Source organism: Protopterus annectens, chromosome 5.part0 (assembly GCF_019279795.1).
Source record: "Protopterus annectens isolate FY-2018-M chromosome 5.part0, PAN1.0, whole genome shotgun sequence".
NCBI lineage: Eukaryota > Metazoa > Chordata > Ceratodontiformes > Protopteridae > Protopterus > Protopterus annectens.
Window position 1 is genome coordinate 1,253,510,234 of NC_056735.1, and position 26,936 is coordinate 1,253,537,169.

Sequence of the window (26,936 nt, forward strand, 5' to 3'; positions counted from 1 at the left end):
TTGTACTGTCAGAGTGCCATACGGCACTGAAATTAAATGAGAAAATGTGACAGCACATTTTTTTTATTTATTTTTTGTATTTGTGTCGCATGGCGCTTAGCAATAAAGATGTGCCAAAGTCTAAAAACAGAAACCGGATGTTTTTAATTTTAATAAAAAGGTCAGGTTTAAGCATAGCTGAGTGGGTATGCATGGTGCTGTGCTCAGCAATGCTTAAACGGAACTGAGAGCTATACAGAACAGTATAGCTCTGATCACAGTATCCTTGGTAGCTGAATGGTTAGATGACAGCTTTGTGTGCAGTAGTGCATGATTCAAACACTGCCGATTCAGCTTTTTACATGTGATAGGGACATTTTTTAAATGTTTATTTTTTTTCATGTACGCATTGAAATTTGTTAACCAGGTTAGTCTGAATGGTTAGAGTGACAGCTTTGTGTGCAGTAGTGCACGATTCAAACACTGCCGATTCAGCTTTTTACATGTGATAGGGACATTTTTTAAATGTTTATTTTTTTTCATGTACGCATTGAAATTTGCTAACCGGGTTAGTCCAGCTTGACTTGAAGCCCATATGTAGTGGAGACCACAGTATAAAAAAGCCCCGGTTATATACAAGCGTCCAATAAATTAAAGCTATACTACCAGATAATGTAGTGAAATGCATATGTTTAGGGGATATAAAGTAAAATAGATACACATAATAAATTACCATTAAAGAACAAATACTTTCAATAAATTTTTTTTAAACTGTAGTTTGCCCGTATCTATGCACTGCTAAGCAAAGCCAAGCAATGCTCAATCAGGACTTGTTTTAGCAGTACTTAGCAATGCGCAGCTCCACTTAGTTGAGGACTGCTTAAACTGGGATTGCTAAGCAGTGCCCAAACCAGATAAATGGGTTTGCGCACCACTAAGCACTGGTAGCTAAGCATTTTCCACTAAGCACTACTTAACTAAGCTTAGTGGGTTTGCGCACTGCTAAGCTTTGCTTAGCATTTTTAAAAATGGTCCAATGGCGGCAAAGGGCGGGCAAATAGCCTTATTTAAGCTGCACAGGTGGAAATACTGCCAGAACCTGTTGTAGATTTATCACTGCAGGAGCTATGGCTGGAGTCGGAGAGGGGGCAAGCTTTCGGGAGCAGCGCTGCAGCATGTTGGAGTCCAGGGTAATGGATGGGCTCCTTCTCAAAGACCATGGCGATAGACTGCTGCAGGGCCAGTACCAGAGCTCTGAATACAAGTCTGAGGCCTGAGACCATCTGGCACATGACTGCACTGGTGAGCAAGTGTGTCATCATTATGATGACCTGAAGTGGACAAAGGGGGTGCCCAGTGGATCTAAGATGCTCAGGACTGGAAATGCCCCAGAAGTTTGTGCATAGGAACCATTGCTTTACTAAATTCTAGCAAGAATATCTGATAGAAAAGAACACATAATGGTGTGTTCTTTTCTCACAGCTGCAGAGCAGAGGACTTGCAACTTGGAGGCCCATGCAGGGCACCTAGCAATGATGCACCAAAAATGTGGTGAGTACAGATATATCTTGCAATATAGTCATATAAATAAGAAACAGTACAGTAGTAAATGTCAGGAGGTATATTCTGCTCTGAGTGTACTGCAATAACATTATTAATGTGTAGGAATGACGTGTATACAGTATTAATACTAATGATCTAGTAATAAAATACACTGGCATTCTGAATGTGAAAGAAATAAATGACATCCATTCATGATCTACAGGAAATACAGTACAACTGCAGTCTTAATTGTGAAGGAAATAAAGTTAGTATTGCATAGGTTCTGTAATAACAGCACAACTTCAATGCATGCATTATTTAAACTAGAGAACAATAAAGTTTGTCAAATGTATACCAATGACTGTGTCATGTCACTCTCGATAAAGCTTTGTTCTGCCAATTGTTGTGAGTATTCTGGTCTGTTGCTGAAGAAATCCAATTTTACAGGTGCTACAAACCACATATGGGTATTATCATTAAGAAAGCAGATAACTATGGAGCTACTGTAATACTGGATCACCAGTTTTATGTTAATTCTGTTCTTTCTATGCTTAATGATTCTGGTTTGTCCCAGACAGCGGTATGTCATCCCTGTTATAGACACTTATGCATTGCAGATGTCCACCAGACAGGCATTCGAATCCTTGCAGAGGATAATTTAGTCCTGTCAGGTATACCGGACTCCATGCATCTATACAAAAGCACATCTATCATAGGTGTGCATGTTTGGAGGATTCCTATTATGTGATCAAAGACACATTCTTTCAAATACCTCTTGATCGAACTTGAAAGTATGAAACGGCAAAATATCAAAACAGCATGTAAGCGATTTCTTTCCCTAGGAAAGAAATTGCTTTGTCACTTCCGTTACTTTGCCATTTTTGTCACTGTAGTGCGATCTTGGAGTTGGTATATTTAAGTAGGGGGTGTGTGTGGGGGGGGGTAAAAAAAAATCGCTGTTCTAAGTGTTCAGGATTATAAGCTTTCACTTGCATGGGCCCGATAAATCAGCATTCGCTTTAAGTGTTCGCTGATTTAATATAGACCCTGTCTGGATATTGGTGCCAGTCTCTACAGAGGATGTTCATAGATTCATAGGTTCATAGAGTAGTACTAAGCTAACTGCCCTTCTGAGCCATTTTAAGCCTAGCCAATTATCCCTTGCGAGACTCAAACCCTGCACCTTGTGTTTGTAAGGCAAACACCTTAACCATTAGGCCACCCTCCCAACCCTGTGAGGCTGTGAAGCTGTGTATACCACTCCCCAGGAGGCTGTATGTGGTGTATGTATGTTTGACCCTAGCTAGATGGGTATTGTGGGAGATGGTGACTGCAAACGTGACCACATGATGGTTCTTTGCCACAGAGGATAATACTGTAAGGATGCTGCAGGGGTAACCTGTGTTGTGTAATATCTACTGCAACACACCTTCGACTCATGGGGATAGCCCACAGCTGCACCAAAGTGTTTGCAATTCCTCCATTGATGGCTCTTTGGCCATTTGTGTGCTTGCATGAGTACATCATCCAATGTATGTTTGGGTGGCTCAAGTGATGCCGGATCAGGGTACAGGCCCACATCACAATGCAGTTGTAGATGGTCCATATAGGCAGGGTTGGAATCTTGGTCACATGTGGTGGCCGGTAGCTAGATATGATTTGAATAGGTGTTTTGCCAATGGTGAACTGCCCCTGTAGTGTCCCCTGTGCATCCCACTGCCTGTACAGTGTGGAGGTGTGTATGTGTCACATATATACTAAAATCACATGTCCCATGCCATTTCTACCCACACTTTGGGGTATTAAGGTATGACAGGATGGCTGACTAGGTAAGGCTGGTGTGCTCTCTGCACTTTTGAACCATGTGTGTGACTGCACAGATGTCAGCATTTCCCAGGGTTAAGAATGCTTGCACTGAGGGAAGAGTCATGTGTAGACACCTAGGATGTAGCAGCATGACCTTCAATGTGTGGTGCCCTGACAGTTGCATGTTGGTACTGATAACCTCACTACTTTCCCTAATGAAGGCAGTATGGGGGTGGCGAGAACCACTGTCAAATGCCTGAAGCCAGTTGAGAAAGATGGAGGCCATCTGTTGCACAGCATCATGGTTTATTAACCAACATGAGTGACTGGTGTTCCACACCTGAAATCAACTCCTCGTTGGTCTGATCCAACCATAAGCTAATCACCCTTGATACCCACATCCCGCCCCCACTCCCCATTAAGGAAACCATGGTATAAAATTTCTCAAAAGCCAACTTCATACTTCTCAAGACAGAAGTGGTGAACTTCATGACACCCATGCAGATGGACAATACAGTTACAACTGCTGAATCCTACACAAATGCACTCTATAAGCACTTACACGAGTGCATGGATCGTGCTATCCCAAACAGAACCAAGATCCTATCCTCCAAAAAAAGGAATCTGCTGGTCCCCTGCCATAAACAAACTGTAAAACAGAAGGAAGAAACTGTTGCAAAAGAGAGTAAAATCTCATGAGTGGAGGAGCTCCCTGGTCAGCCTCAGTAAGAAGCTGAGATCCCTTATAAGATCCTCCAAAGCTAGCTATGAAAACAAAATCACCACTAATTCTAAGGACAACCACAAAGCATTCTATAGCTATGCCAAGAATCTCGATGGCAACACCCAGATCTGCTCTGAGTTACAGCACAAAGGCACGAAAATTACAGAACCAACTGATATTGCCAACATCCTGGCAGATAGGTTCAGTGCTAACTTTACCCCCCCCCTCACCCCTTAAAGGGCCCATATCTATACAGGAAGAATGCAGAGTCCCTGTAATCACAACTACGCAGGTAAAAGCTGCACTCTCTAAAGCCAAAAACACAGCATCCATGGGACCGGACAACATCCCAGGCTGTGTTTTACACGAACTACAGAATGAACTGGCTCCCCACTTAAGCACCATGTTCAATAACAGCCTCACATCAGGCTTTGTGCCCACTGAATGGCACACAGCAACAGTTATCCCACTCCACAAAGGGGGAGCTACTACTGATCCCGGGAACTATCGACCTATTAGCCTGACGAGCCTGGTCTGCAATGCCATGGAATGTATCATCATGGAACTCATAAACAAAGACATTGGTAACCTCCAAACTCTGGATCCCACCCAGTTCGGGTTTGTGAAAGGCAGATCATTCCTCCTGAACCTGATCGACTTCTTTGAGGCAGTCACCAAAGCCGTAGATGAGGGTAAGGTGGTTCACACAGCCTATCTTGACCTCACCAAGGCTTTCGACATCATCCCCCATTCTGGAATTATAGCTAAACTAATTAAACTAGGTATAGATCCCTACATCACAAGATGGGTTGCCAACGAGCTCACTGACAGAACCCACTAAAAGTTGGAGACTCCAAATCTGACCTCAAAGCAGTGACAAGTGGAGTACCACAGGGTTCCATCCTGGGACCTCTCCTGTTTGGTATCTACTTCTCTGAAGTACAGGCTAACACAGAAGGCCTCTGGCTAATGAAGTTCGCAGATGACTGCAAACTAGGAGTCATAGTCAAGTCCCCAAATGATGTGGACATCCTACAGAAGGGCCTCGCTGAGACAGATGCCTGGTGTCAGAGCCATGGCCTCAAGCTTAATGCCAAAAAGTGCAATGTCATCCCCTTTGGTAAAAACTCTGTACCCATTTACTACCACATAGGCAGCAATCTACTTAACACCGAATGTGTGATAAGAGACCTTGGGACCAGGTGGACAGTAGTCTCTCCTTTGATAGTCACATTGCCACAGTAGTCAGAAAGTCCTTCAACGTGGCACACCTCATCATAAAAGGGTTCTAATCCAGGAAAAGACAGGTCATTGTTCCCCTCTACTCGACACTCAGACCCATTATAGAGTACAACACCTATTTTGGAATGTACCTCACAAGACATCTGCAGTAGCTGGAAAGTCCACAGAAGTACCTCACAAAGAGGATTACTGGCCTCAAACAAATACCCTACAGTGACCGCCTCAAAAAACTCCAGCTTTACACCGTAGCATATTGCCTACTCCGAGGTGATCTCTGCCTAACATATAAAGCTATGTCAAACCCAGAGCTGTTGGACATGCTGCACCTAAAGAAATCCCAATCCCTCCGAGCTACGCGCTCTAGGGACCTAAACCTTGTCACCACAATAAACAGGACATGCTGGAGGGATAGATTCCTGTCCCAGAGACTTCCCATACTCTGGAACAGGCTACCCATCTATGTCAAGCAAAGTTCTTCATTAGCACTCTTCAAGAAAAATCTTGATGAGTGGATAGGAAATAGGAAATACACCCCTGCAGATCAATTCTGTGTCTCTGCTCAACAGTGGCACAGGAAAATAACTTTCTTGGGTGACGTAAGCCAAGGAACCTTGTTGGCTAGGCATATGTAGGCCCTTGGGCCGATAGCCTAGCACCTACCTATGAACCTATATCACCCCTAGCTCACAGGTACTGGAACCCCCTGCAATATCACAGGATAAAAGGCCACATGTTAGGGGCAATCATTTCCTGAATGTCTTGCAGCATCAGTCTGGGTGACTGGGGAATGCTGCATAAGACTAGGCACATACCTGTGTGGGACACAATCAGTGTGCTCTCACATGTCTCACTGTACATAGTCCAGGGACGTGCATCTCAGGCAGGCACGGCAACATGGGCTGTGACAAACCCCCGACAGTCCTTGTTGGTGAGATACAGCATTGCATATGCAATATGGCAGAGTCTGTCACCTAACACACAAGTGACTGTCCACATATACAGCCAGGTGAGCAGCACATCAGTGTGTCTCACAATGGAGTTTCCTGTGTGTAACATGTTTGACATGTGCTGATGTCTCTGTGACTGTGGGACAGGTGTGTGGCCATGTGTGGTATGTGCTGTGTATGGCTGTGGCATTCACGTGTGGCTTTACCTCAGAGGTCTCCTTTATTTGTGGATGTTGAGGTCCACTGCATGTGTATGTGTGTGTGTGTGTGTGTGTGTGTGTGTGTGTGTGTGTGTGTGTGTGTGTGTGTGTGTGAGTGTGTGTGTGTTGTGTAGGTATGGGTGGTGTGTGGTGTACTGATTGTGTTGACAACCTGTTTGGGGACACGTGTGGCCTTGACAGAGTGACAGCATGGACTGCAGGTTACTACTGACATTGCATCTCTCACACAGTGCGCTTCTTGGTGGTGCTTGTAGATGGTTGTCCATCTGTGTACATGAGGCAGGTGCTACACTATGCCAGGACACCCATATCAACCACACTGGCAGGGGGAACTGTAGGACACTGTCGAGCCATATAGTCCAGAATGTGATGAAAGAAGGCCAGGGATACCTGAGCGGTGGGTACTACAACAGTAGGAAGCGGACACCACAGCAAACCATGTAGACTGGCTATGAGCAAACAGTAACAGGTGCAACAGGTAAATGCATTTGAACACCTCATAGCACATGCAGCAAGTAGCATGAAACATCAGGATCAGGACAGCAATGCATGATCTATTGCCACTATGCTGCAGACATTCTCATACATACTGTGGTGATAGATGGTGGTGTACAATGTGGAAGTTACTGGTGGATAGTGGTGGCAAATGTGGATATGCAAAGTGTGTACATAATGCTGAGCACTGTATGCGGTCTTGTGATGTGTTTTCCTCTTCAGGTGTCTTTCAGGTGGGATGTATACACGTTGCAATCCACCTTTCTCAGAAGCTGAGAGTGCTGCCATTATTGATGCCCTGAGACTCCATCACTAGGTGCTGTTGACAAGGACCCACCATAACCAGCAACAATGTGCTGCACTGTGGGCAGACCTTGTAGCAACAGTGAATGATGTGGGCTATCAGAACAGGAGCTATGAACAGGTCCAACACCGTGCTACAGATATAATACATCATGCACAGCAAAGGGCCACAGCTGCGGCCAGGGACTGTGCTGGGACCGGGGAAGAGCCTACTACACAAGCCCCACTCTCAGCCACAGAGGAGTTCCTGGCAAACCTGGGTGCAGCCATCAGCTCACAAGAAACTATCAAAACATACGTCATGGAGGTGGGTGGCACAGAGTCCATAGCCGAGGAGCGACCAAGGTAAGCCTCTAGTGGTCATCACTTTAATACTGTAGCATTCCTAGTGGCAGCCTCTGCATACCTGTACACATATGTCAGGTCGATCTGCATTTGTGGGCGGGCTTTTGTAATCCATACATGAGCACACATATTGTGAATGTCAGCAATTTGGGTAGTATCACAGTTTGTACTGTACATGTTGGCAAATGAACATATTATCCTGTACCAATGCCATATGTGTGTCTGCCGACAATATCCCTCCCCCACAAATCCATTGGTAACTCTGGTGTGGCTGGGGACCATCATCCTGTAGCCAGTGAGTGTAGAACTGTCTTGTTATGGCTCATCTATAACCTAGGCAAGTTGAGGGCTGTCATTTTGCCATGAACAACTACTGTTAAGCTTAGCCATTGCAATACATGCATGCTCAGTTGTAGCGTGGTTCACTACAGTGCATCACACTGGTAATTACAGTGGCATATCTGCAGGAGCTGCAACATATTTTTGTAAAGGTGTATCCAGTCTGCTATACAGGGGTGCATTACTATTGTGTAAATGAGTGCACTGTGTTTTAGGTGAAGGTCCATCACATACTTGGACTTGCTACTACTATACACCTGTGAGATATGTGACATTTAATGGATGTAGCTGCACTGCATGTTGTTGAGGGCCTGTCCAAAGTGTGTCTGTTCTGGTCTGATTGTGTGTTGTGCATGGCATCAGTCAGAAGGTATGGTGTGTATCATACCTTTGTGGCACCTTACTTGTAAATGTGCATGTGTGTGCGCTCACGCACACGTTTGTGTGTGGATCAGCAGATATCACAGTACAGGAATTAATGTAGTCATGTTGTCTTCTCACAGGTGATCCTGGGCACAGTGTGTCCCCCTCACAACCTTATGTCAGTGTCTCATTGGACTCTGATGATGATGGGGGCCATAGTGAGGCACAGGTGGAGTTGTTGGGTGCTGAATCTGTCCCATTGGTTGACATCTCAATTCCACCCCCAATGTCCCCACACACAGTCTGTATGCCCACACATACCCAGTCCCCAGCAGCCAGAGATATTGGGCAGTCAGAGAGTGGTGGCATTCAACAGGGGAGTGTGGCGACTATGGCATCTGTGACTGCAGACACCAGCCAAAGCCAGACAGCCGGTTTGGTTCCACACAGTCAGACTAACAGGGCTGCTCGAAGGAGGACTGCTGCCCATCCAGCACCTGTCAGAGGTGTCACAGCATGTGTCACCCGATGCATGTTTCACTCCATCATGGAGGCACAGGCACATTGTGAATGGCACACCAGATGGATGCTCAGCGTCATGGATGCCACACTGCCTGTCATGCATGACTCCATCCATGGCACTGATGCCTTACGTAATTTTGCTGATGTAGTGGATAGACAACAGGGTGAGACAGTGTCAGCCCTTAACCATGCAATGTCTGTGCTGGAACATTTGGTGGGAGTATGGTGTTGGCCAAGTGGATGTGGGTCAGCAACATCATCTGAGAGTCCACGTGGCCGTGTACAGTCACACTCCCGCAGTGGCAGTACCATAAGCACTACCAAAGGAAGGGTGCAGTCCACACCACAATGTGGTATGCCATGGGCATGTGGTCCTGAGTGGTCCTGTGAGGGACACCTACCCAGAAGACATCGGTCACCATCAGCATGTAGCACCTCATCTGGCCGTGGGCAGGGTGGTACCAGTGCCACACCTGGCAGAACCAACATCTCCGGCCATAAACACATGGCTTGACAATGTACATGTACACACATACACACACATACACACACACACACACACAGAATGTGTCAACTGTATGGCACAGCCTAGGCCTTTGTCAACCCAACACCAATCCCTGTGCATGTGATGATGCCTGTGCCACATCCCCGTTATCCATACCAGCATTGCAGAGACATGCTAATATGTGTCTGATGCACAGGGTGACTATAGTACAGTTAATGAAAGTTTGTAGTGCAGTACTGTTATGCCCTGTAAGGTGCTGTCTGCTGGAAGTTGTCATGTGTACACAAAGTGTATGTACCTTTGTGCCATGATGCTTTATTGCTGTTAATACTGCTGACTGACTGTTGTCTGACAGACCTTATTCTGTTTCTGTTCCAGGTGTCTGTGTGTCTAAGTCATGGGGACCTGCTGCCATTACAGAAGCTCATGATGGAGTAGTGGCAATGCAGAGACCTTTTCTTCTCCAAGGTATGGCTGTATATTTGCATGTCTACCTAGGTGCATATGCGTGGAACTGTGTGTGAGGGACAATGTAGGCAGACAGCATATTCTTGCATGCATACCCCTTGACACAGCATGCTACTCTTAATACATGTCACTTGGGAATTCCACAGTATCACAGGTTCATAGGTCCATAGGAGGGTACTAGACTACTGGCCCTGAGTCCCTTACAATCATTGATCAGCACCTGCTGCCCCTGGCATTGATGAACACATGTTCGACCCCTGGGACAGAGTTTTGTTTTTCCATCCACTAATCACGGATGCACTTGATGAGGGTCTGCATCATACTCTGACATGTATGGGAAGTGCATTCGTGAGACAGGGCAGCCTTTGGGAGACAAACCTGTCTCTCCAGCAGGTTTATTTGCTGTTGCATATGTGATTCAGGCCTTTTGTGCTGGTAATGTGCACAGAGTTGGACTCGCATATATGGGGCAGATGCTGAAGGGTTCAGCACAACACTGCCATCTAGGCATGCCACAGCCCACCTGTGGATATGGCCAATACCAAGTGGGCCACTACTGATTCAAGGCTGTCTGCATGGAAAAGGTGTTGAAAGCCATGGATAACCTTTGTGGATGTTAACCTAGCCTTTCCAGTTGGTGCAGATTTCTGCATAGGTACATACCAGACCGGCCATGATGAAAATGTATCATTGTACTGACTGAGGTCTATACAGAGGTAATGTCCACCTTTTGTCTGGATGCAGTCCCTTTACCTATGTTCTGAACCACGTCCAAGCCTTTTCTGACCACTGCCACTACTCAATGGCTGAATGCAACAGTGTTATCAACCTGAGTAGCCAGGTCTGTCAACGCAGTTTGTGTGTTTATGGGGTTGCTGCTGCAGTGAGAAATAGTAGGTCCATGTCCCAGCCATATAGTATGATGGCACTATTTTCTGAATTCAGCTTGAGGCCAGGCCCTTGGCACCATTCCATACCCACTGTATGACCCCACTGCAGTGTGTTAATATCAGTTTTGTGGGTCAGTGACAGACAGTACACTACTTACAGTTGCCACAGCCTTACACAGTACCTAAATATGTGGATAGTGGCAGTTAGCATTCATGCTAGATGCATGTGGGTCAATAGGGCCAGTAGGTAGTCATAGGGCCTACATATGTCTACATATTGCACACACATAGGCAACACAAAGTAGGGCTGCCGCCTTATTAAATGTGGACTGTGGAACACGTTTTGTACTATTGTCACAGCTGGCAGGACATACCATACCCACAGCAAGTGCAACAGGCAGGACTTGCCTTGGTCTGTCAATATGACAGCTTCTTTGTGCCACATTACCATAGGTTATGCTATTTCTCATAATATTAAGGTGCTTCTGATGTGAAATAACTGCTTTATGCAAGTAGTAAACAACTCTAGGAAACATTTGTTGTCCTACACTCTGGGAACCTTTGTACTGTTTGTTTCATTGTCAGAGGTCACACCTGGCTAAACATGGACTGCAACCTGCAGGTTGAGATAGATGGTGGCCATACCTCTCACTTCTACAGATTTCTGCAGAATGTCCTGATGTTTGCCACATACTTTTTTCCGTTTGTCATAACATTGTGGTTTTATGGCAAAGTAGTGTGAAATCATTAAAGACTGACATTACACAATAATGACATTTTCCTGTCAGACTTCATACCCTTCAGAAAATGCATGTGAATGCACGACCTGTTATGCTATCTATTTTGTATGTTTGTCAAGCAATATTTCAAGATTGACCGTAATATCTGGGCTTTGTCCCACTTTTCTGTATAGCTTTATCCAGGTGTCTTTCTCTAAGGGGTCGAGAGGTATGTTTGTGGCCCTAACACAGTCACACTGCTGCAAGGAGATATACATATGTACACACACGCGCACACACACACACACAAACACACACACAAACACTCATTAACTGCCCTTGTTGATAGTAGACCCCATAAAATAGTGCTATATACATAGCGCATGAACCACAGAGCTTATCCAGTTTTGCAGTATCTGCCTCTACTATTCAGGTGGATGACATCTACAGATGCTGCCCATTAGGGGGTAAACAGGCCCCCTTAAATGGTATAACCGTGTCTCACACACTGCTGCAGGGGGACATGCATTCCAACACACATGCACAGAGAGTTTCCAGTTTTGGAATTAGAACACGTATCTATCTAGTTATGTGCACTATAGTCTACCATACGTATTGCATGCGCCACAGTGTTATTGTGTTATAAAATGTAGAACTCTGCATCAAAGGCAGAGGACATCTGTAGGCCCTGATTAGGTTGGTGATAGTGGAGTTAACAGGGTGGCACAGGTACAGAAAATGGTATAACCATTGCGCACACACAGGCAAGACAGCCTCGCTGCTACAGGGAATATGCATCCACAGACACATACACTCACACAACTGGCAGCATTGAGATTAGAACCTCTGCCTATCTAGTTGTATGTATTATAGTGCTATGTTCTTATTGCGTGCGCAATGGAGCTTATATGCCTGGGATATACCTCTTACCCTCTTAGAACAAAAAATGTGGACAAAGCCTTCAATACTGGGGAAATACAGACCCAAACATAGGGACACTTTTTACACAGTGCTCTAGATAACTGATACAGTGACAGGTTTTGCACTAGCATTACTTTTGCGGAGGGTATGAAGTCTGAAACTCAAATGTTTGACATTATTTTCTGAGTTCAGCTATTAATGATTTGCCAGGAAACCACAATTGTATGAGACACAGACCAAATATATGAGGCAAACATCTGGACATTCTGCAAAACTCTATACAGTTGAGAGGTATGGCCTGCAGAGTGCATCTAAGGTGGATGACAACATGCCCTGTAAAGTAATGCAATAGGGAGAGTCAGCAGGGTGGAACAGGCATCAAAAGGATGTAAATAACACACACACAGGACAGCCACAAGGGATATGATTCGCATGCGTGCACACACACACACACACACACACACACACACACACACACACACACACACACACACACACACACACTCAGTTGCCATTATTGGGAAATGAACCACTACCTGTCTATGCTGTAGCACTATGCACTTTTCGCATGTGCCAATGGACTTACACATGTAGAGAGTGTCTGCCAGCGCTGTTGGGGTGGATGAAATCAGTAGCTGCTGACAGGGAGACCACTGCTGTGTAGGACAGTAGTCACAGGGCCAAAATATGGCCATTACACAGACATAGGCCTGCTAAATATGTATATTCTGCTGTACGTGTAATACATACAGAAAAACACACACAAACACATACACACACATGGCGACTGATGTGAAATTACAATCCCTCCCTACTATTACACAATGAGCCTCACCACAGTATTTGCACATGCCACTGCTTAAAACTGGTGTACGTGTGGCTGCTACAGTACATCAATCTATTCCTTTCAGGGTCTTTCTCTGTCTCTATAATTGTTATATTTGTATATGTTACCTATATATCTGTATGTATATCACACTCAGCAGATGCAGATAAACTTATATGTGCCACATACGGACAGATGGGGTAAACATGTGTGATGGGGTGGGGATAGACAGTTAAGGTGCACATACCTGTCTGTATGCTGAAGGAATATATGTACATCCCAGTTGTATAGTCAAATGTGGGTTCAGACATGGGCTGAATGTAGCTAAGTGTAGGAGCATGCGAAGTATGACCATCAATAGTAACACTGGGAAGCCAGGCCAGACCTACCTGTACTCCAGTCCAGGATTTTGTGTGCTACAGACGATTAGCTGATGAACCTCTGTAAACAGTCCAGCACTTCACTGATATAGTGGCTGAGGGATCTCCTGGCTGTGTGCTATCCTTATTAACAGAATCATATCTAGGGCGGGTACAGTCTGTATTGGACTGAGAAGAGTTTAGCATAATATACGAGTTACATTTTGCACAGCACTGTGATGTCCTGCTATGTCAGTGGCAGATTATAGATTAATGTGAGGAACCGCTGACAGACTTTTGTCTACTGATTGCATACACTGCAGGGAACCCATGCTACTGCACAAAGTGTTCTAGTCTGTACATTCTACGTTTGTCTGGCCAGTGGTTCCTCCTTCTCCTTATATGTGGCCCTTTGTCCTGCTCTGCTCCAGTCACAGGCTTTGTCCAAAATTGCGGCTCTTATGTAGTTATAGTTATGGTGTGACTGGGGTAGAAGTCGTAACATCACACACAGGGTTACGGATTGCATACCTCTGACTGTACCTGTTTAGCAGGTTGGCCAGCATTGTGCCTCATACATCTGCTGTCATCCTCAGACTGTTTGTGTTTCACTGTTCTTCTAAGGCTACATGTTGGCCATAACTCAAACTCTTAAAGCCAGACATCTTGACAGGGCCATATATCACAGTCGGACACAGGCCCAGACATGGGGACAGTATCTTAATATTGTTCTTCCAAACAGACAGTTGGTAGACCAGTTTTGTATTAGCGTGCATTTTCTTATGGGTATGAAGTCTGCATCTCAACTGTCAGTCATTGATGTTTTCACATCAACCTGTATTGCTTTGCCAATAGTTTGCCAGACAAATGCAATGTTATGACAAGCAGAACAGATATACGAGGCATACATGTGGACATTCTGAGAAACACTAACATTCGTGGGGTATGGATGATGCCCACTGACGTGTTCTGAGTACTGACACATTTATGTGGCAGCCTTTGTATCCTGGCGCTAGATTGACTTGTCACAACCTGCTGTTCTAGTAGGCACCATCTAGGTTACTCAGAGCTGTGTACTGTCCATATCTGTGGCCCCCTGTCCCTCTATTGTCCAGCTTTCCTGCAGTGACAAATATTGACTTCCGGACAGCCTGTAGAACTCTTACTGTAGGTGTAGCTCACATGCAAAATAGTCGGCACAAGCAGTCTCGAACCATGGACCCTGTCAACCACAGTAATGCACTTAGGCCAGTGACCCACAACAGCCACCAGTCATTGCTGTCTACTTCCTGACACTATTAACCACACACATACATAGCACATGGACTCCTGCATATTGTGGAAATGGAACATGTTAGCAAGTTGGCTGGGACAGCCCTGGAAATGTATGGTCTGTTGCTATTACTTTACACACATAACTGCTACTGCATCTCTATGGGAGCATGGGTGTGTGGGGGGTAGAGGACCATACCTCTCAACTGTACACATTTTTGCAGAATGTCATTTGCCTCACATTTTGGTCCATTTCTCATAACATTGTGGTTGTCTTGGAAATTACTAGCACATCAAAGACTGAAGTTAGAAAGTAATGACAGACATTTGAGTTTCAGACTTTTTACCCTTCAGAGAATTCATGCTACTGCAAAACCTGTTCATTTATCAACTTTCTATGTTTATAAGAGCAATATTTAATGATTCTCCATATTTTTGGGCCTTTGGCCCACATTTCTTTATGGCTTTGTACTGATTTCTTGCTCTAGGAGGTTGAGAGGTATGTATGGGACTCAACATTAACATCCATGCATCTGTCCTATGACCCTGCAGTTTGTAAGTCCCTCACATAGTGCAGTCGGGCTTGGGGCCTACTGCATATTCTGGGGCAGCCAGTATTTAGCGGAGAATTCTTGTTGTCCCACAAAGCTGTCCATAGTCTGCTGTTATCCCGGTAGCCCACTCTATTCCCTTGCATACATGCAGCAATACCATACATATGCTACCACAGTCTACTACAACACTCATTTGTTGCCAAGAAGAGTGACTTACCTTGTGCCTGCAGCAGCTGAGAGGACACTGCTTCAGGGCTGACATTCATTTGTTGCCAAGAAGTGTGACTTACCTTGTGCCTGCAGCAGCTGAGAGGACACTGCTTCGGGGCTGACACTGTCGGATGCAAGCAGTACACAGCCTATACTTGGTAAGGTATAGGTAGTATGATGCGGCTGGCATCCCTTTTACTGTGTGTATGTGAGTTGGAGTGAGGTGTCAGTCCCTGGGTTTCTAGGTTGTCAGTGTATGTGCTATGCATTGCCTCCTTGCCAAGGCCAGGGTGTACTGGGCACTCCTGAATACAGGGATAGGCTCAGGGGGTTCTCCTCCTCAGAGTCCCCTTGTGCCTGTGGGGACCTTGACAATGGTGGGGGGCTGTGTCTCCCCTCCCTGTGATGTTCTTGCTGCAGCTGTTTCCGCAGGGTCATATTGTGTAGTATGGCAGATACTATGAACATGTGTGCACATGTGGCTGGAGAGTACTGGAGGGATCCACCAGATATGTCAAAGCAGTGAAACTGTGGCTTGAGCAGCCCAAACACGAGCTCTACATTGTTCCTAATTTGTGCATATACCTCATTATGACATTCTTCAGTTGATGTGTGTGCATTCCTGATGGGTGTCATCATCCACGGTTCCAGTGCATAGCCAGCATCCCCCACTAGATGGTCATATCAGGTGCCCCCCTGGCAAATGCCTGGTACAGCTGTGATGCATGCCAGATGTGGGAGTCATGATAACTGCCAGAGTTGCCAGCACACACACTGATGATAATGCCCTAGGCATTGCACACGACCTGGCAGTTGATAGAGTGATACCGCTTGTGGCTGACATAGACTCTACCCTCCTCACTAGGTGGTGCTTTGATTTGCACATGAGTGCAGTCTATGGCACCCAGGAACTCTGGGTAGTGTGTTACACAGTGGAAGAGATGCATATTGCTGGTCATCTCCTCAGAGGTGCTGGGGAAATAAAAGTGCTCACTGGCATGTGTTAGCATGACATCCAGGAACTGATGGAGTACCCTGGATGCGGATGCCTGTGAGATTCCCATGATGTCCCCAGTAGGTCTTTCGAAAGTACCCGTAACTAGTATTCTTAAGGCTACACATACCTTTATTTCCACTGGGATGGGTTTCCCTCTGTTGGCTCTGGGTCTAAGGTGAGGGCGGCAGAGCTCGGTCATTTCCTGTAAAATGCCCCTGTCCACCCTGTAGTGCTCTACTATCTCCAGCTCATGTAGCCCCTGAAAGATTACCCTGGGGCTGAACACTCTTCTCCGCAGTCTGGGCCTATTGTCAGCATCATCAATCACTGGCATAATCCTGTAGTGCATACAGATGTAGCAGAGCAGTAGCAACTCCTATCATTTTGTCAGTTAAAATTCCCAACTCTGTACTCCAATGGTGCAGAGTATGTGGGAAAAATCAGATTGAAGAGTGTATGCATACTTTACACTGGTGTGCTGCAAATGCAGCCTGTGTGTGACAGGCTGATTATGATATATTCCACCTGCCAGCTATGTTATTGAGGAGCTTCAATGGACCAATGTCAGTGGAACAGGGCTTATTAGTCATTTATACTTGATTGGCTTTGCCAGGCTATTTCCTTTTATTTTTTTTTTTTTTCTAATTTCTTCCACTGCTAAACCATGCTGCACTCCACACAAACCCACAAAGCTAGTATAAACATTGCTCAGCAGTTAAGACCCTCCCCTGTACACAGGTATGCTTAGCTTTTCTTCAACTTGCTAAAACATGTGCAGCAGGGCTAAGTATAGCTTAGTAATCCAGACATGTCCCCCTGCTTTGCTGAGAGCAAACAACCGCCACTAAGCTCCAATCTGCTTACATATGCTGTGACACCCCCTCATTTTGATGGTACCTCTCTATTCTGCCTACAGCAACACAGTTTTAGCCCTACCACAGTTAGTACCTATGGACACGGTGGCCCTTTTTGCAATTCAGTAACCCTCGCTCATTTACATACGCCTAAAATTGCATATACCCAGGGACTATCTCCTTAGTTGCCACTATAATCTGCCATTGTATGACTCGGCATGCTGGCCACTATAATGCAATAACTTTGCATACCTTTATATTTCATATTTTACACATTTATTTTTTTAAAATAGCAGGTTTGCGAACAGCTGCTCGCCACTTAAACGTGGCATATGTATTAAAAAAATGTTTTCATATATTGCATTACTTTTTCATGTCTATATGAAAAGAGACATAGAGGAGCTCTCTGAGCATGTAGCCAAGGCCGGTATGACCTTGACCTTGAGTAGCATCTTACCCTCACCAAGAATAATGCCACAATATGAAGACAAGATGATCAATTTCAACAATTGGCTTAAGTATTGGTGTCATTCAAAGGGGATCCAATGCCTGTCTGCCTGGGATGACATGCTCAACAAGCCACGACGCTTCGCTAGGGACGGCTTGCACCTGTCACCCCTGGGCTTTCGGATATTGGCAAAGGCTCTTGCCACTCCCATAGTGCCTTTTTTAGGCAAGGCTCAAAAGACAAATCCACCTCCATAGGTATCACAAGGGATAAGAAACTAAGAGTAATGCTACTCAATGCCAGAAGTCTAAACCTCAAGATGCACGCACTCGAAACTCTCCTTAGCATGGAGAACATCGATATCTGTGCAGTAATAGAAACCTGGTTCAAGGCTCCCGAGAGCACCCCAGCACTACCAGGTTATACCTCATACCATGTTTTTCGGCCCCAAAACTTGGACCGAACCGCAAAAGGAGGGGGAGTATCAATATTCGTCAAAGATACCCACACCTCCAGGTTGGTGGCACAGCACGAAGCATCAGAGACTATCCATGTGCAACTAACAGTGGGTAAAACTGCCTTCCAGTTTATAGCCTGCTACAGACCACCCTCCCAAACCCAGGAACTCCACTCGGCCTTCCTGAGAACACTGGAAAATATGAAGGTCTCTCCAAACACCATTATATTGGGTGACTTCAACTACCCTAACATAGACTGGGAGCATTACTCTAGCTCCAACACCCTAGCCCAAAGGTTCCTAGAATTTATAAACTCAAATGCTATGGAACAACTTGTTGCCACTCCCACAAGAGGGGAAAACATACTGGACCTGATCATCACCAACATGGGGACTCTATGCTCCAGACCAGAAGTGTATCCCTCACTGGTAAGATCAGACCATAAACTAATCTCACTAGATATTCACATCCCGACCTCAGCCCCTGCCCAGAAAACCACAGTGAAAAATTTCTCTAAAGCAAATTTCACACTCCTCAAAACCGAGGTGGAATCCTTCAAAGCCCCCGGGCCTGTGGAAAATACGGCCCAGACCGCAGAATCCTTTATAAACGCATTCTATGAACACCTTCAGGAATGCATGGATCATGCAATCCCAAATAAAACCAAGACCCAATCCTCCAAAGTTAGGCATCCTGTCTGGTGGACCCCAGTCATAAACAAACTATACAATAGAAGGAGGAAGCTACTACATGATAGAGCAAAATCCCAAAAAGGGAAGGCATCTCTGATCAGTATTAGCAAAAAACTACGGGCACTCATAAAATCGTCTAAGGCCAGCTTTGAGAGAAAAATTGCACAGAGCACTAAGGATAATCACAAGGCTTTCTTTAGTTATGTTAGGAACCTGGGTGGGAATTCCCAGATATGCTCAGAATTAGTCCAAAATGACAAAAAATACACCGAACCCACAGACATTGCCAACATCCTAGCTGACAGGTTCAGCGCAAACCCCCCCCCCCTTCCCCACCAAAAGGGCTAATATCTATCCCAGCAGAGTGCTGCCCCCCTGACATCTCAGATGCTCAGGTAAGAGCCGCCCTCTCCAAAGCAAAAAACACAACATCAATGGGACCAGACGGTGTCCCGGGATGCATCCTACATGAACTCCAAGAAGAACTAAACCCAAACATAAAACTACAGTTCAATCTCAGCCTTACTACAGGATATGTACCCAAAGAGTGGCGTACATCAACAGTGGTCCCTCTCCACAAAGGTGGTGCCTCAACGGATCCTGGAAACTATCGCCCCATAAGCTTGACTAGCTTGGTCTGCAAAGCTATGGAAAGGATCATCATGGACCTCATAAATAAAGATATTGGGGACCTACAGACACTGGATCCTACCCAGTTCAGCTTTGTTAAGGGCAGATCCTGCCTCTTAAACCTGGTCGATTTCTTTGAAAGTCACCAAGGCCATTGACGAGGGGAAGGTGGTCCACACAGCCTACCTGGACCTTGCAAAAGCCTTCGATACAATATCCCACTCGTGCATTATAGATAAGCTCACCAGCTTAAATATAAACCCCTATGTCACTAGATGGGTTGCAAACTGGCTCAAGGACAGAACCCACATGGTTAGAATTGCTGGAGCCATGTCAGACTCCAAACCAGTTACAAGTGGCGTCCCACAAGACTCAGTCCTGGGACCTCTTTTGTTTGGTATATATTTCTCGGAGGTACAGGCTAACATGGAAGGACTGCGGCTGACCAAGTTCGCAGATAACTGCAAACTGGGTGCCATAATAGACTCTCCAGCCGACACAAGCATCCTACAAAAGGGCCTCATAGAAACAGACAACTGGTGTCAGAGCCATGGCCTCAAGCTAAACGCCAAAAAGTGTATAGTCATCCCCTTTGGCAAAAACAAAGTGCCCACAAATTACCACATAGGTGGTAATGCATTAAGTACGGAAGACATAATTAGGGACCTGGGGACCCAAGTTGATAGCAATCTCTCATTTGACAACCACGTGGCCAAAGTGGTTAGAAAAACATTTTATATAGCCCACCTAATCATGAAGGGATTCACATCTAGATCAGGGGAGGTCATTGTGCCTCTTTACTCATCCCTCATCAGGCCCATAATTGAGTACAATGCCCCTTTTGGGATGTACCTTACCAGACACCTGCAGCAACTAGAAAGACCCCAAAAGTACCTCACCAAGAGGATCAAAGGGCTCAAACAGATGCCATATGTTGCCCGGTTAAAGAAACTCCAGCTCTACTCAGTGGCATACCGCCTGCTCAGAGGCGATCTGTGCCTGACATATAAAGCCATATCCAACCCGGAATTAATGGACATGCTGCACCTCAGAAAATCCAAATCCCATCGAGCTACGTGCTTGAGAGACTTGAACCTCAGCACTGAAATAAATAGGACATGCTGGAGGGACAGATTCATAACCCAGAGGCTCCCTTCACTCTGGAATAAAATCCCAGTCCAGGTTAGGCAGAGTCCCTCAATGACTCTCTTCAAGAGGAATCTTGATGAGTGGATGGGAGATAGTAGGTTTACCCCGGGTATCACTTCTGTGTCACTGTTAGACAGAGGCACAGTATACTAACCTCGAAAAAGGGCATAGCAAAATTCATTTAAAATGGGTGGCGAAAGCCAAACACACTCTGGCTAGGCTTATAAATGCCCTAGGGCAGATAGCCTAGTATGAACCTATGAACCTATGTCAATGGCCATAGATTTTGCCATTTGCATGGCTACTGTCACATATACAACCTTTTATTTGGGTTGTTACAGCCCCTGTTTAAATTTTATAGTCCGTTACACGGTTTGTTAACTGTGTACATTTTATCTGCAGAGACAGCACCTACACGGATGCCTTTCTGCTTCCTGAATCAAAATGCCACCTCATTTGCATGGTTTTCACCAGCAGATAAGGTGATTTGCATTCTGTGGACACCTACGTGCTCGCACAGTGACCGCACACTCGTGCACATCCCCAGCCCTGTTTCCTGGATCGCTCAGTGGTCATATTCCGAGTTCGGGCCACAACACTATTCCTACATGGGTGTAGGGTTTACTGAATTACCCCAATGTCACCTCTTACACTGTTATTCATTCAAGGTTTACCTAAATGATGCAACATAATATAGTTTTAGTCTCATAGAAACTGTGTGTATATACACACTGCTAGAATGTAAAAAAAATTCTGTTATGTCCTTTATATACTCCAAACTAAAAATAACATTAAACAAACAGAGAAAGAAATGTCTGAATACACAGTGAGATGCAAACTCAAAAGTAGATACTTTAAGTAAATCCACTTATAGAAAACAGTGGAACAGAAAGGATTCAAGTTAACATGGCTTTTAATGGAGAGGTTTATTATAAACACACTGTACTTCTGCCAATATCCAGAGGCTCTATTGTAAGAACTACTACTGTCCAGTAAGACATAACATCATCTCAATGTTCCAGAAATGTTGAAGGAAAGACAGTTGTGTTAGAAACTTACAATGAGTAAAATTCACTGCTGTAGTATTTATTCTTGAGATTCTTGCCTACAGAAGCTCTATGGCCAGCCAGTCTTCTGAAGCTCATCCCCCCCACCCCCACCCCCCACACACACACACCTGGCAAACTCACTAAAACATAGATGGCAGAATGGGTGGTATATAGGGACATTGGTTGGTGCCATTTTCTAGTAATGGTTGTCCCAGCAGGAGCAGTTCAACACAAATCTGCAACTGTAGTATGGTATGACCAGTCTCTAGGAATGTAATTAGAGGAACCACAAAACTACTTGTTTGGGGTGCTGCAAAGCTCTAGTAAGGGGAAGCACCTGATCTAGGCAGACATAAAAGGCAGAAGTGTCTGACCTGTGTACCCACCTCACTCCACTAATGCCCATGCCAAAGTAGGACTGGATGGTGTTTAATGCTACTGCAACAAACAGTATACTTGAACATTCACAAATATGTTAAGTTCCTAACACAACAGTACTTTCTTTGCAATATTCACTGCTGCAGTGCTGACTCTGGAAACAAGGGGTAACTGGTCCTTTAAGGGAGATAGGGAACCTCAGACCTTTCAAAACTACCATTGCAAAACTTGCCTTTGCTCTAGAAGCTCTGCTTAGGTTGCAGTGTTTGAAGGTTGAGAACAGAACACCAGGTAGCTGCCTTCAAGACAGCCTGGGTATTAACATCTCTAAGAAAGGAATTGCTTGCTGCAATCCCTGTAGTGCCCTCATGGAATGAGCCCTCACAGGAACTGGGATGGTTTTACCATGATATTAGTAACAGAAACAGATTCAATGTGATATCCATTTAGATACAGTTTCAGATTTCCTTGGGTGCTTTGCTCTGTCCAAATAAAATCCTACTTACCTGTATGCCTGACTCCTTTCCTCTTATTCTCAGGTTATGGGGAGAATACAGGGAGAAGAAATATCTAGTCAAGGAAAACAGAGTCACCACCTTAGGCTTGAAAGAAAGGTTAGTTCTTATGACCGTCTGCCAGTTCTTCCATCTATGAGTCTAGGAAATCTGACTCCCTCAGAAGAGAGGAGAAGACAGGAGTCACTTCTTTTTGGAGAGGGTCCCCCTGACCCAGAGTTCTTCAGTGCCTGGATGTCTGGACTTCAAAAACTCCATAAAGCCCTAAGCCCACTTAAAGAGATCCCCTGAGAGAGCCTGGAGCGGAGTCCTGATCAACCCAAGCTGTGGCAAGCAAGCTGGTGTCTATTTTTGCTTGCATGCTTCTGACCTATGTTTAAAAATACAGGTTGCTTTGGAGGCTTCATTTCACAGGCAGACACCCAAAACCTCAAGCTAGCCTCTTTTATCCTCCTTGTCCACAAACAGCATGGGGTGCCACCCTCTCCTTCACTGATGAAAACATGGACATCAGATTCTGAAGCCCTTGGGGACCTCCCAGATCGACCAAAGGCAACAGGTTTCCAGCTAACAATGAAGTGCTTTAGGCTGACAGTGTGGCAGCCCCCAAATGGATCACACCACAGGCTTTGGCAGCAGCTGGTGATGAATCCAAAGTTTGCAAAGGCACCTCATCTACATGGGCATCTTCAAGCCTAGGGGTGGCTCTATAGGACTCTAATATCACCAGCATCTTGCATTTTCTTCTCTCCAGTGCTCCTCTATGTACTTTTTCTTTTATTTTGAGTGGAAGGAAGAATAAAGTGAATGACATGGCATGCTGCAACCAGATGTGTACACAATTCAGAGGCAAGTACTTGTATTAAGATTCCATCTTGCTTATCAAAGGTCCTTTTATTAAATGACACATATAGGGAAAAACTGACCATGTTGTACTCTGGACCCCGGCAAAAGAAGACAATTCATGGACGTATTTGTGAGGGATCTGTTTCCCACAACTAATATGACTACTACCCTTAAACAGCCAATTACAATTGCATATAGCGTATACCACAACTTGAGTAGTTTGAATTTTTTGGCCAATTGGGTACTTATCTGTAACCCTAGAAGCAGACAGAACAAACAGATTGACGATGTTCCTGGAGGCTTAGGCTGTTGTGTGGCAAGAAAGATTGGAAGATGGTGCTCAATGATGTCCCTTTATACCACCAAAGTCCTGATGTCCATATGAAAAGGAGTCCACTAAGCCAAGAGAGGGAAGCACAAAAAGGTTCTGGAAGGTAAACCAGCCATTGGGCTTAGGCTGGAGTCCTAACAGTCAGTACTGCAACACTACGTACTTTCTTGCAGGTTTACTAGACTAACAACCACAAGGGCCTTTTTAAACCTAGCCTTACATCCCAAATCTCTGACAACTTCTGGTACCCTTGATAAGTGTAAGCAGGTGCTTGGGAGATGAAACATTTACAAGCTGCCTGTGTCCATTAGAGACAGGTGCCAAACAAAGGATGAATTTCCTGTTCCCTATCCAATTGTCCAAATTATACCTGAATTGGGTTAGGGAGGCACTCTGCTTCACATGGATGGGGGCCTGTTCCAGATGAGAGAAAACATCATACAATGACTGTAATACACCCCCCCCACCACACACACACACACACACACACACACACACACACACACACACACACACACACACACACACACACACACACACACACGCCAGTTGACTGAGGTCAGAATTGAACATCACACCTATGTAGGTATACAAGCTGGATTTCATACAAAGAAAGATCATCACCACCACCAATATGACCATATTAAATTTATATCTTCATGCGGATCTGTACAGTTGTTTTACTTTACGATTCATGTACTGCACAACATTATCAGAACCTACAAAGATTGAAGCAAAAGATAGGAGCTTAATTTCTAAAAGTCAAATACAGTTGCAATAGTGTAAGTATAAAAAGATGGAAACATATCAAAAGTTAAAATTAACAAAACACAGACCTAACACCAAATCTGTATCTTACTTATATAGGCACTTGGGTAAAGCAATAAGTATATGCATAGGTTTATACTTACATATTTCCATTTTACAAATATCAAATTGTCTGGAATTGTACGATTGCAGGGTATACGAACTGCTTCTCCGATAATTCCATTTGCTATGTAAAATCTAAGCACTGTGGGAAGAAAAAAGGAAATGACTGCTTTACTTCAAAGCAACACTATTTGTACTCACAGTACCAGTTCTACTTAACACTGCACATGCTAATTCAAACACTTTCAATACTCTCATGAGTGGAACATATTGCAGCACTTGTTTAATTTCCTTCAGACTAGAAGAACTATAACAAAAGCTACCTTGCAGCTCACTGTAAAATTATCCAAGGCAGTAGTATCCCAGACTCGCACCATCTTAAAAAACAATGGCTACAAGTCTTCCCCTAAAATCTGTTGATATACTTCTGTCCAAGACTGGGGAAGGGACTCTTTCCAGTGCCAAAGAATTTCATTAAGAGTTTTGCAGCATAGGTAGCTCAGTGTCAGTAAAAATGCATCTTTTAATGGACCACTCATTACCCATACCTAGGTAGCCTGTGCGAATGCAAGTTAAGTCACACCCACAATCACAGATGGTTCTAAGATGTTTCATACAACTTTAAGTCACACAGAGAGCCATCAGGTTTTAAATTTAACTCTGGCCTACACTGCCCTCTTGGTGACTATGTGTATGCCAATGAACATGGCCCTGCTATTCTGGCTGCAATGTTTACATAGTATAAAATAAAAAGGCGTGGTGGTTAGAGAGTAAAAACACACTTTTATTACCAATAAAATAAATAATTTAGGTGCTTTCGAGGTAACCCTCTTCTTCAGACCTTAAAAACTTCTGCAAGCATTCAGTTTAAATACAAATAACAACCAATAAAAACACTTAATGAGAATTAATGTCGCAAACCTCTTTTTCTTAAACGAGGTTTTAAAGAAACAGAGCTGTTCAGGCCAGGAGAAACATGAGCCTTAAAATCAACAATCCATCTCAACTCTATATATTCAGTTTCATTACATAGATCTCCTTCTCTTAAGCTCTCATTAATTTTTGTAAAACTAAGAATTTAAAGCTGTGCTGTGTACCATGTTTAGCCAGTGCATTTGTTGAATTATTATTATGTACGTCATTCAGATGTTCCATGACCCTCTCCTTAAACATACAATTTGTTTTGCCTACATAAAATGCACTGCATAAGTTACACTTAGCAAGTTAAACTATGTTCTTAGTACAACAGTCTGCATAGAAAGAAAATTCTACTGGTTTCAAGTGTACCGGATGCACAACCATACAGGCTGACCATATATTGCAACAAATCTTGCAAGCCCTGCATGCATATGTTCCTTTGCGCTGTAAAATAAACCTTTCACTTGTTCTGTTGTACTTATAACATGTCCGTTGCTTCAAATTCTTACTGTTTTTAAAACTAAAGATGGGAGTGGACCCTACAACCTTACTAATTTGAGGGTCTGTGAGTAAAATAGGCCAGTTCTTTTTAACTATCTCACAGGTCATATTAACATTACTGGAAAAAGTTAAACACAGCCTGTTCCCCATCTCAGCACATTTTCTCCCTTCATCATGTACATTTGCAGGGCGTTCTTCAGAGAAATAAGGTCTAGTTATATTACTTTCAGAGAGCTCACTTCTGCCATAGCCTTATCAATCTCATAGGTTTTGTAGCCCCTACTCGTAAGAGCTACACACAAACTATCTAACGCCTCTTCAACGTCTCCCCCATCAGTATGTAATCTCTTACAACGTAATACTTGATTCTTAACTATATCCCTAGTTATGTGTGTGGGGTGCATGTCGGAGCGATGAAGAACATTGTTTTTCCTACAGCTTTTTCTGTGTAACCTATCAGAAATGTTACCAAACCTATTTTTGTTTACATTAATGTCTAAGAAATCAATCTTAGTCAGAGTACTGTAGAGAAAGAGAGAGATAAGAGGTGGTATTCCCTACAAAATTCACAAAACTCTCTAGCTGCACCTCATTACCATGCCATGTAAAAAAGATATCAACAAAACGTTTATAAAAAGTGACATGTTGCTTAAATATGTCACAGCAAAAATTTCTTTCTCCCATTGGGCCATCACAATGTTATATACAATGGGTCGGAGGGGAGGAGTCAAGAAATCTTTGTGAACCT

The 26,936-nt window shown here is 44.4% G+C and overlaps 1 protein-coding gene across 1 annotated transcript in view; it reads right to left on the minus strand.

Moving 5' to 3' along the window:
* Positions 1 to 26,936, minus strand: part of ALCAM (activated leukocyte cell adhesion molecule) — a gene marked incomplete in the record, with an annotated part of 1,355,533 nt that overhangs the window by 928,357 nt on the left and 400,240 nt on the right. Inside the window, 1 exon segment of the mRNA XM_044071096.1 lies at positions 24,811 to 24,911. Within this exon segment, the coding sequence (XP_043927031.1) occupies positions 24,811 to 24,911 (101 nt within the window).